The sequence below is a fragment of the Cottoperca gobio genome, chromosome 5 (assembly GCF_900634415.1).
Source record: "Cottoperca gobio chromosome 5, fCotGob3.1, whole genome shotgun sequence".
Lineage (NCBI taxonomy): Eukaryota > Metazoa > Chordata > Actinopteri > Perciformes > Bovichtidae > Cottoperca > Cottoperca gobio.
The window spans coordinates 7540113-7552612 of record NC_041359.1 but is presented as its reverse complement, the minus strand read 5'-3'; the positions used below and the strand labels follow the sequence as shown (position 1 = coordinate 7552612).

Below are 12500 nucleotides of genomic sequence, written 5' to 3'. Positions count from 1 at the left end.
AGCTGCAGTGACAGGCACATGTCCCTCTTTCTGGACACGACCCGTGGGGAGGACTGCGCTGACGCAGCACTCTGAGGAAGGCAACCTGTGGCCGTTTTGAGGCAACATCTACATTTTTGGGGGATTTACAGTGTTTGCAACTTTAACCCGACTGCATCTGTTTTTAAGCTATGGCTCATTATGAGACAGGTTGTCTCTTCGAATTGTCAGAGACAACAGAGGACCACCTTTCCTTCTCTGCTATTGTAAACATCCTGAGCTGAATGTCTTTCTACTCTCCGTCACCCGAGGTGTATTTATAGAGCTGCTGTGACTGCGGCGCTCAACACAGGCTGGATAATCTTCATTCTTCCCAGTTCAGACATGGCTTTAAAGCCTCATACAATTAGTTCACTCTCTGCCTGTAGGTTGCAGGTAATAGCTCCTCAAAACTCTCACACTGCTCTAATGACTTATGCAACATCAAGTAGAGGGGAGAAACAGAATAGAAATGCACTTAAAAGACTACAACATTTGTCAGTGCACATTAAGAGTAGGCTATGTGCTGAAAGATGCAATGTATCTATTAAATTAATTGCTGTGTAGTTTTCTCACCGAGCAATAGTTGCCTTTCTTGCCAAGAGTAAGATAAGAGGATCGATACCACTTTATATGTATCTGTAAGGTAAATATTAGCTTAGCACAAAGACTGGAAGCAGGGGGAAACGGCTAGCTTAGCTCTGTCCACCTACCCTACCAGAACCTCTAAAGCTTATCACCACATTATACCCTTAAGTGTAATCGTACAACTTGTTTGTTGCACTACTGGTACGCAGATTGTGTCACCTGTAGACATAATCGGGCTAGTTGTTTCCCTTTCTATATACTCTTCTATAGGCTATGTTGTTTTTCTTTACAGTTGCATGTATAGTGCTCTTTCTTCCTCAGCGGAAGAAAACAGTCCTTACCGTCTGAGACATTTACAGTCCAACCTTTTCCCTCTCCTCATTCCTCCTGCAGTCACACTGCAGTTCACCCCTCCACTCACATTGGGCTTGCACTCAACTGTATTGCAAGAGGATGCTGATGAGTGGGAAAATGGGATCGCATGGTATCTCAAACAAGATTATTTAGCGACCGACCTGACTGCTTGCTTTTACAAATCAATCTGTGGATCTGTGGACATTTAAAATGTGCAGGCGAGTACAGTGTGGATGTTCGGAGAGCGTGTTTTATTAGTGTCCTGATAAAAGCAACAGTTTGTTTTAATCAGAAAAAGCAGTGTGTCAGTGGATTCAATCCCAAGGAATTAAAGTTCAGTGGAAAATGGAAACGGCTGATCAACAATATATTTGAATAATTGTGACGTTTCATTACCTCTCTATAGTCCACAAGAAGAGGATTCCACCTCCTTATGTCTCTCACTTAAAGCTCAGTGTCTCCCCCTTCTGGCTACCTACATTTGACCCCTGTGTGACTGTACAATGGGTCCCAAGCTATGTGTCACATTAAACAAACACCAGGTGATCCCACTGACCAGCACACCTAACTCCAGAGTGGAGCAACATGTCTGTGAAGTCTCCTTGTGTGGTGTATGCAGCCTCACATGCTGTCTGGCCTCGAAACTCCAGGTATCAGGTATAAAACTTCACCTGAGCTGGTATCTAACTCACTTCCTGGTCCTCCTTGTTGTGATTGCCAGCGGAGACCGAGCGAGGCCAGAGGCTCCCAGATGTGGACGTGGCACAGCAGGTCAAATTGAGAGAGAGACAACGTTTCTTCGAGGAGGTCTTCCAGCACGATGTGGACGTCTACCTGTCCTCGGCACACCTCTGTATCCGAGACTATAAGAGACGTGAGTTGGACTGGTGGCATTTATGTCAACTCAAAATGGATGTTTTTTGAACATATGTTCATTGCTTCCCCTCTTCTGCAGCTCCGATTGGCAGCGTCTCATCCATGGAGGTTAATGTGGACTTGTTGGACCAGATGGAGCTGATTGACATCTCGGACCAGGAGGCCTTGGATGTCTTCTTCAGCTCCGGGGGAGAAGAGGGGGTGCTGGCCTCCCCGCTGCCAGGTATGGAAACCAGAAGCAGAGCAGAGATTACAAGACACGCTGCACAGTTCAGACTTATACCATGAAAAAGTGATGGACTAAATTATATATATATTATATATATTTGTATATAATCAACCCACATAATCGTGAGAAGGACAGGGGACGTAGTATAAATAGGGACTAAGTCCACGCAGGATGGAAGTCGGGGTTGATAGGTGGGGCCAAAAACTCCACTTGACTTTCACACAGGAGACCCGTAAGAGAGACCCTGTCCCGTATAAAACCAGAGGTCAACGTTGACTTATTTGTTACATAACTTCTATATTTAATAACGCCAATTCCAAAGTTATTTAAACCCAAAACGCAATCTTTTCCTAAACCTAACCAAGTAGTTTTGTGCCTAAAGAGCTTCTGCACTGAACGGCTTGCACAGGCGTACTCATCGCTCGTGTTTCTGGATATTCGTAGGAAAACAAAAAATATCAAAATAACTTTTTTCGTAAGATGTCATACGAATGAGGATACTTACTGTACTGTTACATCCCTAACACTATTTTCTGTACGACTCACAGTCCAAGGAAACAACAACAATGGGGATGTCATCAGCAATGGACTTTTTCGACACGTCCTCGAGGGTCTTGATGCCAAGTCTCGTATGTCCTCCACATCTTCAATCTCCTCCTCTGACAGCCAGACCACCGATGCCAACAGAGGAGACACCCCCGTGGTCAGGTCAGAAGATGAGGGAACACACACCAGCACAGTCAAGCGGAGAGGCGTGCCTGCAGAGAAAGAGAAGGTGAAAAGTCAGACTCCATCATCGTCTTCGTAGGACGAGCCCTCTCCACCTGCAGCACGGTAGTTGACACCTTCAACCGGTGGTGAAGAGTAGACTTCGGGAAGCTAACTATTGAAAGAGGCTTCTCAGCCGTGACTGTCTTCCATACTCTGGCTCTTTTCACTGCTTTCAAACCTTTTGATTTATGAGTTATGGGTTGGGGTCTGTGTGTGTTTTACAGGTGGGGACCATAAACTCCAAATATGGAGATTTCTTATTAATTCTCACCTGTTTCCATTCATGTTTTGACAGACAAGATTTGTTTCCCTGTTTCTGATCTCACAGGACTTATTGTTGGTGAATGATGAGTTTTGTACTGTATTAACAAAACCCAGGGCAGTAAAGCAGTGACTGTTATAATGTAATGAGGACTTGGTAAATGTAGCAATAGAAGGCTTCACACTATGAAATGTATTGTTTTTAAAAGTAACACATTGTCCTGCTGAATGCAAATTCTCTGTTTTCTAACTCCTATTTTAAATGAATCTCTCACAAGATTTCTTGGTTTTAACAATAAAAGAAGAGAGAAAGTTGTATTCATGTGTTTCTAATAATCAACAAAACAGTTTCTGGTTATTTCAAAGTGCTTTGAAGAATGTAAAACAAATAGTTAGTTGCTTCCAGGGAAGCTTGTTGACGCTACAGTCAGAACCTGTAGGGCAGCTTCATTAAAAAGCCTCAAACAACTTCCGCGCACACACACACATATCTTAGTGTGTTATACATACCATAGTACAAAAACTGAAACCTATGATTATTACATTCACGTGTGGGTGTAAAAAAAGAGAGGGCAGGATCTTGTCCACCTTTGCTGAAATGTCAAAGTCCTCCAACACTCGAGTTGGATGTACTGAACAAGCATCATGCTTCTTTTGCTGGTATGTAGCGACTTTAAATCTTTGACTTGATGCTATCAACTGGTTTTTAAGACTTCAATTTCTGATTAAATTCAGTGTATTTATTTTTCTGTATTTGGGAATGAAAGAGTACGACAGAATATGATTTTAAGGCAGCAAGATTCGTTATCTACGTCACTTGTTTACAGTGACTATAATTATATAATAATAATCTGGTTTGTACATTCTTGTTTCCGTGTCTTTATTGCAAAATATAAAAGTGTGGTTACACATAAGGTGCAACGTGCAGTATCTCATGTGTTATCATTATTTCTCTGGAACTGGATCACCAAGTTCAGGTGTACAAATGACAAAATTCTGAAAAACTAATTTGCATACTTTGTTTCATTGTAAATACCCTGCACTTCAGGTTTGTTTGGTTGTTGGACTTTCAGGTTTATTATTTGACAAGTGCAACATGCTCAGAGCTGCTGAGCCGTCACAGAAGGTCTTGGATCATTGACTCCTTCACTATTGAGGAGGGGCATCCAGGACCCTTCCCTTATGTGCTGGGCAAGGTGAGAAACCCCCCCAAAATACTAGTCACCATTTTCAAACTAAAATACCAAATTTCATCAATTGATAGACCTATAGATTATAATAAATACTGTTACCAAACATTACCATTTGTATGCAAAGCTCTTAAGACAATCGATGCTTGAATCAGACATATCTGTCTTTAATAAACGTTATCCTGACACCTGCCATCTTTATTGCATCTATCCAAATGTAGATTTTTTTCAAAGCCAACTGTAAAGTGTTTGGTGTTGTCTTGTAGGTACACATTGATCGGGCCTATCAAGTGAGCTTCGATCTCTTTGGGGAAGGAATGGATAAGGAGCCAAAGGGGCTTCTCTCAATTGATAAAGAATCTGGCACCGTGTCTGTCCACAGGGCTGTGGACTACGAGCAGAAGGCTACGCTTAAAGTAAGACTCAAATATTACATTTGAACATCCAGTCAGCAACTTTCTTATCTATACTGTTGCAAAGTTGTACTTACTGATAAGTGATGCACAATCTGTCATAAAGTTATTGGTTTTGGAATGAATAAACACATTGATGCTAGACTAACTGGTCTAACTGAGCAATATATTTTAATTCTGATTTCTGAGAATCTGACTGGCAAGGCATAATGCAAAGACACATCAGCGAAAGGTTTTTACCAGCAATAAGTGTTTGAGTTAAAGGGATAGTTTGGATGTTTTGAAGTGGGGTTGTATGAGGTACTTATCCAGAGTCAGTGTATTACTACCTACAGGAGATGGTGTTCCACACGCCCCCAGTTTGGAGAAGCAGACAGGAGTAAGGGCACGGAGCAAAACAATGTACTGATGTGGACGGAAGAAATGGGAGGCCCACCTAAAGAAATCAATATAATTTTAGATGCAAGTTATATTTAACAATATTTTCACCTTGCTGCCAGGCAGCCCTTTCCGACGACCACAGCAGTATTATCTGTTTCCTCAAACTGGGGCCGTGCCCACCACCATCTGCTGTAGGTAATACCCTGACTATGGATAAGATCCTGATACAACTCCACTTCATACACATCCAAGCCATTCCTTTAACATGTTGCTTAATAAGAGATAGTTTAAGTCTTAAGAAAATACACACAGCAAACACAATGAATTACTTTTTAGGGTCTTTACTTACACAGTGGAGATGTTTACATAAATCTTGTTTTACTCCATCTCATAATACAATATCCAACAACTCAATCACATGTTTTCTTTACATTATGACTAACTTTGAGTCCCATCTTTCAATCCGTAGCTGAAATTTGAAGCTAGAAAAAAGGATTTGTCGATTGACACCAATTTAGGAATTGAAATTTCCATATTGGACATCAACGACAACCCACCACGCTTTCATAGGGATCTGTATGATATCAACATTGACGAGGAAACCACACAAGGTAGAGAATATAAAAAGGAATATGCCCCCCCCCCCCCCCTTACAATGTCTATTAAGTACACAGCTTTCATTGTTTTGTCATTTCCCAACAGGCTTTCACGTCCTGACTGTGTTAGCCTATGATAGAGACCAGACAGGGACGCCAAACTCTACGTTCCACTATAAAATTAAGTCTGTGTCTCCAAACACTCCAGACACCGAGTTCACCATTGATTCTGAGTCTGGAACAATCTCGTTCAAAGGATGTTTGGATCATGAGGCAAGTGTCTGTACAGTTTCAACTTATAGGAGCATTTACTGATCTGCAGGGTCTTCGCCTGCGGTCTCGTTTAGTATCTATCTGGATGATATTGACAATTAAACAATTTTAGAACAATATTGATTGTGGAAAAGGATCAAGCAAAGTTTTGAGAATACACGTATTATCATAGAAGAAGACATGTACCATGACTGCATAAGTAACCCAGTTCTATATGCTATTAATCTAATCAAATAATTTTAATTTGCTTGCGTTAAGGTGGCTGAGATGTTCACAGTGGTGGTGGAGGCCAAGGACCATGGTGACGTAGTCAGTCTGTCCAGCTCAACCGTTGTTGTCATCCACGTTCAGGACGGCAACAACCACCTCCCAACCTTCAGCGGACAAACAGTAAGAAGTTGTCTGGATTGAATTTCTTGACAATATTACAATGATTTCTGCGTTTATACACACACACACACACACACACACACACACACACACACACACACACACACACACACACACACACACACACACACACACACACACACACTTTTTTATAATGTGACTGGGAAGAAACCCAAAACAAGCAAACAAAAAACAGATAAATGGGTAAATAGAAATAAAGAAATTAATAAAACACAAAAAAAGGTAAATAGTAAACGGATGAATTCATGCTGTATTTTGGAGTTGCATAATGACTTTACAAAAACGTTTTGAGTTTCATTTTATAATATAATTGTATTGTAACATAATATAACATAAGATACACCTTTGCGTGATTATTAGCGTCAGAGTCAACAAGTCAATGTAAACCGTGTACACCAGGCTAATATATGATATGATTACGTAATGGTACTTAGAGTTTGTCTGCATTATTAGAATAGAATGTAGTGCAACATAATAACCTGATATAGTATAATATGATATAGCATGGGATAGGACAGAGTATAAGATGTACCAGTCAAGTAATATAATAGTATATGACCCCGCAAATATTATGAAAAGAAAACTGCAGGTCATTACAAGGAATATATATATATATATATATATATATATATATATATATATATATTCCTTGTAATGACCTATATATATATATATATATATTCCTTGTAATGACCTATATATATATATATATACCATATATATGTTTTAACATACAATTAAAAAACCAAGTGTTTATCCAGTTAATTTTACACTTCTAAAAAGCCATTTCAGCTCTATGAGTGAAAAAACAACAGTATACTCCACTCTTGTCAACTCCAATAGGTGAAACAATTAGGTCCACTATTACACGTTTCTTTCCCCTGACCTCTGCTGCTTGGATTTTTACAATAGGGCTTTAGGCAAAGTAAAAGAACATGAGACTGGGGCGTCTCCTCTGCGGCTGCATTTGACGGACAAAGACACCCCAAACAGCCAGGCATGGAGAGCCAGATACACCATTCAGGGGGACGAGGGAAAGCACTTTAAAATAGAAACAGACCCAGACACCAATGATGGAATCCTGACAGTAATAAAAGTAAGAGCGCTTTAGCTGCATGCTTTACATTATCGTGACACCCATCTCTAGTCTGATGTGCAATTACATTTACTACATGCATGTTTGTCATAGTACGTCAGCTTGCACTTGAAGCTAACACGTTTAAGTGCTTGACTTGAATTCCACAATGTTTTACAAATATGAAATTTCCTATATTAACAATTTAACATACTGTATACTTTCAGCCGTTAGACCATGAGGAGGAAACACAGAGGGAGCTATACATCTCAGTGGAAAATGAGGCGCCATATTTCTCCTGTAAAGTGAAGGAGAAGACGCCTCTCAGGCCTCTGGAAAGTCGACCACAGTAAGGGTGACGATTCTCCGTCTGATTCTGTAAAAGTCATCGTCGAAGTTGAGGATGCCAACGACCCCCCAGTGTTCAGCGTGACTGTGAAAGAGGCCAGGCTGGAGGAGGATGTACCCATTGGAACCTGGGTAGGGAAAGTGACTGCTGTGGATCCAGACTCCAGTCATGCAAAGGATTTTTTGTAAGTGGGGACGCTTAATCCAAAATATTTGAGCTCATATCTGGGATCTCTTACATTACAACAAGTTGTATTTGTTCACAGGTACAAGGTAGGAGATGATCCTGCTGGCTGGGTGACGGTGGATCCCCACACAGGAGACATCACAACAGCCGAGCCACCAGATAGAGAATCTCCTCATGTCGTCAACGGCGTCTACACAATCTTACTGCATGCGGTGGATGATGGTAAAATTCAAAGTGCTGCTCACTGACACAAACCAATTTTTAAATACACTTTTCATTTAAATCGTTACTGCTTTATGACACTATTTAGTCTACCATGTTAGTGGCTTGGCTCTAGGGATAGCTTTAGTGATCCCCTGGCTTTTCATCTGGTGCCACCAGCAGGTCAAATTCTTCACTTATTCTGTGAAATATCTCAAAATCTGCTAGACGCATTCACACACAATTTGGTACAGATCTTTATGCTTCCCAGATAATGAACCCTAATGACTTTGGTGATCATCCGAGGTTCACATTTGTGGCTTTTAGTGAAATGTCTTAAAAACTGTTGGATAGATGGAAAGTGTCATGTGAATACGGCAAAGTACAGCCTCAAAGTACAGCCTCATCGCTAGCATGACTGCACTCTTATTGGATTTCTATGTTGGTCAGGTAAGCCACCCATGACAGGCACAGCCACACTGAACATCCATGTGATTGACCAGAACGACAACGTTCCTCAGCCAACAGTGGACTATCTAGACGTGTGTTTGTCTGACGGCCCCGCCACCACCAACATCACAGCCTTTGACCTGGACGGAAATCCCTTTGGAGGGCCTTTCACATTTGAACTGCTGGGGGATGTCGAAGGAAAATGGAAACTGAATCCCTCAAATGGTAGAAATATATATAAATGTCTTTATATATATACATATTTAAATATATACAAATAGAAAATTAAAACATTTAATTGTGTGGTTATTCCTCACAGGATACACAGCTGGCCTGGTGAGGGGGCCTGGTGTGTATGCTGGCCCACACACAATAAATCTGAAGATCTCTGACCTGCAGGGAATGTTTGGGGTTTACGACTTCAGTGTGACCGTTTGCGACTGCTCTGTGGTGCCCAACTGCCGGAGACACCGAGGCTCCGTCACAAAAGCGGCTCCTGGTGCTATAGTCATAGCGTTGGTCTCACTATTTTTACTACTGTGTAAGAAAACAAATCATCGCCTTTAGTATCACCGTAATCTTATCTTACAATTCTGATAAACTGAATTTTGATGTCTCCGTCTCGCTGACAGTTGTGCTGCTGATTGCAGTCGTCATAACCTGCAAAAAAGAGTTTGTCCCTTTGCAGACCAGTGATTCCTCTGGAGAAACCCTCCTCGCATCAAACATTGAGAAACCAGGAACAGACTGCAAGGTCACTGAGAATCACTTGCAAATAAACCAGTTTCAGATTTCATGCAAACATCAGTAACAGTTTTTCCCCCTTATAAAAAGGTGCCTGACAATATACTGGTAGCAGTTGCTGATGAGACACACCATGTCCCATCTAATTGGCAAAGTCAGCATGATGGAATCCAACACAGCAAAGTTTCAAAGGTGAAGGAATTAATAGACTTGCGCGTAAGAAGTTCTGATTTTAGGAGCATAACATTTATTTTCTCAACAGGTTCCCACACATACTTTGAAGACATACAAATTAGCTCCTGATCACAGTTGCTCCTATAATTCCCTGCAACAGGATACAGAGCAAAACCACACAAACTTAAGAGATCACAGAAGTGAAGAGGTTTCCTACCTATTCAATGAGAACCTGTACCCGGTAATATGCACCCATTAAAGTTCAATTATAATTCAGACACGACTGCGCAGTCAAATAATAATTTTCTGTTTCCATCCAATTTTAGACAACGTGGAATTCTCTATTGGCCAATAGCTACCATTACACCCATCAGGTAGGACAGTTTGGTTTGTGCTCATTGTTTAAGGGAGCAGCTGAAGAAACTGAAAAACTTTGTTTTTGTGCAGACTGAGTACATGAGCACAATGAATGTCAACTCAAGCCATCAGAGAGACGCAGCTCTCCTGGCCGTAATTAATCAGGTGGGTAGTGCACTTATAGCATCATGTCTCAATGTGTAAATAAGCATGTGCCTGCAGGGGTAAATAAGCATTGTATATACAATTTACAAGGATGTTTTCACTCCTGCAGAGACTGTCCTCTCTCCAGGATATAGAGGATCAACTGGATTATCTGCCTCACCTCTACAAAGATGAGGGTGACTCCGACAGCGACTCAGAGCTGGAGAACATAATTCCTGACGAGGATTCATACCAGAATGTGCTGAATGATTTAGGCCCCGGGTTTGAACAACTGGCTTCCATTTGCAAGCCACCACATACTCAAAACTGAACTTTTATAAAATACTACTTGTTCTTGAGGGGTGAAGCAATGACATTGAAACTGTAGTTTTAAAAAGGTTGATGGATGCTAATGATACTTTAAATAAGATGAAGGCCATTCTGTTAATCATATGTTATTTAATAGCAACTGTTACAAAGTCCTCCACAGTTTTCATTGTACAAGTAGGGAAAAAATAAAGTACAGCTGTCCTCCAAAAGCAATTTGGAGTTACATTTGGTCAGAATTCAATAAATGTGGCAAAAATAAAAACTAAATGATTTACCTGGTGGCCTTTTCAAAAGACAAATTCTACATTGCATTTTACCAGACCAACTGCCAAATAATACATTTGCTTCTAGCATGCAGCTGCTTGATTAAAATAAATTGCTCCCATGTCATAATAAAGCTTCATAGTACAAAATTCCCTGAATGCAAATTTGGGATGGACAAAAACAATAATCTTAGCTTTGAATTGGGGAAAAACGGGAGGTACTTTTTAAATAAGTAGAAAACTACAATATTTACAGAAAATGTTAACAAAAAGTCGAGCAAAAAAGGAAAATCCTTCACACCCTCCCACTACCAATTTTTGGGAGGGGTCGCTGCTCAGTGGTGCTCTGCCCTCTGCGTCCTCTGAATCCTCTGCCTCTCAGTAATCGGCCGGGCACTCCAAATGTTTCCATGTTCATTTTTTTCTCCTCAGCCCAGGTGGTTCTCCTGAATACACGCACAAAACAAAAAAGTAAAATATATTTTGAGCATGACAAACTGCTGAGGTGACAAACAGTTACATACTCACCTGGGCTTAAGGTCTGAAGAAATGTTGTCAAAGAAGCATTTGGCTTTGTCGTAGTACTTCTCTCCAAGAGTGTCCTCCTCCTGTACAACCTGGCTATTCTGGGCCTCCCCATAATCCACCTTTTCAACTGCAGCAATTCAAAAACAAAATGCATATCACAAAATCTAAATATATACATTAAAATGCTTTATGCGATAGACTGATATCCTTTGAAATAACCATACCAACAACCTCCTTTGTGAGATCATCTTTAAACTGAGCATTTGCAGTTTCAAAATCAAAATCTGACTCAAACTGCAAGGTCGTGGCCTTCGAGTTTGTCACCAGAAGTTGGCCTCTGCTTCGGTTCCTGGACCTGCGGCTGCCTGCACGTGAGCCCAGAAAAGAAGTTCAAACAAACGCTATTGTAAAAATGGTAAGTATTTAAAAACAGGTTCATCTAGTGTTGGATAATTATACGTTTTGCAGACAGATGAGAAATACATGCATGAGTTTACTTTCACAAAACTCCTGCCTTCCTCAGATGTTTGACAGCCAAATTAGTTGAAGACTAGACAAATATTGCCATTATGTCAGTAAGAACTTTTGTGCACATTTCTAATTTTGATACCTTGTTTTTGCCTTTGTTTCTGGTTCTCTGTGCCTTCGCCTTGAACCTTGGGTGCACTTGGCTGAGATGGTTCCCGACCTAAACATGAATAAATATAATGTTGGAGTTGTTTTTCAGCCGGATTAATAATGGAAACAATGCATGAAACCAAAGATCAAGTTTGCTTACTGGCGGGTAAATTCTCCTTCTGAACCTGGCTAGAGCGCTGGCTTGGACGAACAGGCTGTCTGCCCTGTGGCTGGGTTGCAGTCTTCTCCTTTTTCTGGGCAGCCCCAGCCAAGGGCACGGTCTGGACAGCCTGCTCGACCATGGGAGCTCTTCTGACTGGGATACCGGGAAGTCCTGGCACTGAGGGAGCAGGAAAAAACATGGTGGGGCTTGATCAACTGCAGATAAAACAGCCACTGACATTCCATAGTGCTGGAAAAAAAGGCCTAAAATATTTCTGAGACATCTGATGCGTCCAAATTATTAGGTGTACCTAGGCCCAATGCTGCATTGTACTGCTGGTTGAGTAGAGAAGTAGCAGCCAGCTGGTTGTAGGTGGGCATAATGTCTCTGTATGAGCTCCAGCGTGGGTAATAGGCAGCAGAACAGCTTCCCATGGATGACTGAACAAAACAATTAAGCCAAAATGTTTGATTTGTTGCAGCATAACTTTTGATAAGTGCTAAATGAGAAAGATCTATAAAGTGGAAACTGACTTCTCAGAGACACACACCTGTACA

The 12500-nt window shown here is 41.1% G+C and overlaps 3 protein-coding genes across 3 annotated transcripts in view; 2 read left to right on the top strand and 1 right to left on the bottom strand.

Annotated features, from left to right (window-relative positions):
- LOC115008888 (dysbindin-like) overlaps positions 1 to 3415 on the top strand; it is a 26015-nt gene extending 22600 nt beyond the window's left edge. The window contains exons 4-6 of the mRNA XM_029432762.1: positions 1682 to 1834; positions 1916 to 2059; positions 2614 to 3415. Coding sequence (XP_029288622.1) covers positions 1682 to 1834; positions 1916 to 2059; positions 2614 to 2873 — 557 coding nt within the window. The 3' untranslated portion in view covers positions 2874 to 3415. The remainder of the gene's footprint in view (positions 1 to 1681; positions 1835 to 1915; positions 2060 to 2613) is intronic.
- A 704-nt stretch (positions 3416 to 4119) lies between these two features.
- LOC115008110 (cadherin-like protein 26) lies at positions 4120 to 10394 on the top strand (the record flags this gene model as incomplete). Its single annotated transcript, XM_029431429.1, is given in 17 exon segments — positions 4120 to 4293; positions 4554 to 4703; positions 5551 to 5692; positions 5784 to 5950; positions 6209 to 6347; positions 7282 to 7457; positions 7664 to 7759; positions 7761 to 7969; positions 8051 to 8193; positions 8623 to 8847; positions 8942 to 9163; positions 9255 to 9376; positions 9457 to 9558; positions 9629 to 9781; positions 9867 to 9914; positions 9988 to 10062; positions 10172 to 10394. Coding segments are annotated over 17 exon segments (2544 nt in total), but the record flags the coding sequence as incomplete, so codon positions are not given.
- Positions 10395 to 10483: 89 nt separating this feature from the next.
- Positions 10484 to 12500, bottom strand: part of LOC115008111 (protein LSM14 homolog B-B-like) — a 2557-nt gene continuing 540 nt past the window's right edge. The window contains exons 2-8 of the mRNA XM_029431430.1: positions 12494 to 12500; positions 12254 to 12383; positions 11941 to 12120; positions 11773 to 11850; positions 11387 to 11527; positions 11163 to 11289; positions 10484 to 11080 (exon numbers count right to left, since the gene is read on the bottom strand). The exon at positions 12494 to 12500 is cut by the window's right edge and continues 157 nt beyond it. Of these exons, the coding sequence (XP_029287290.1) occupies positions 10930 to 11080; positions 11163 to 11289; positions 11387 to 11527; positions 11773 to 11850; positions 11941 to 12120; positions 12254 to 12383; positions 12494 to 12500 (814 nt within the window). The 3' untranslated portion in view covers positions 10484 to 10929. The remainder of the gene's footprint in view (positions 11081 to 11162; positions 11290 to 11386; positions 11528 to 11772; positions 11851 to 11940; positions 12121 to 12253; positions 12384 to 12493) is intronic.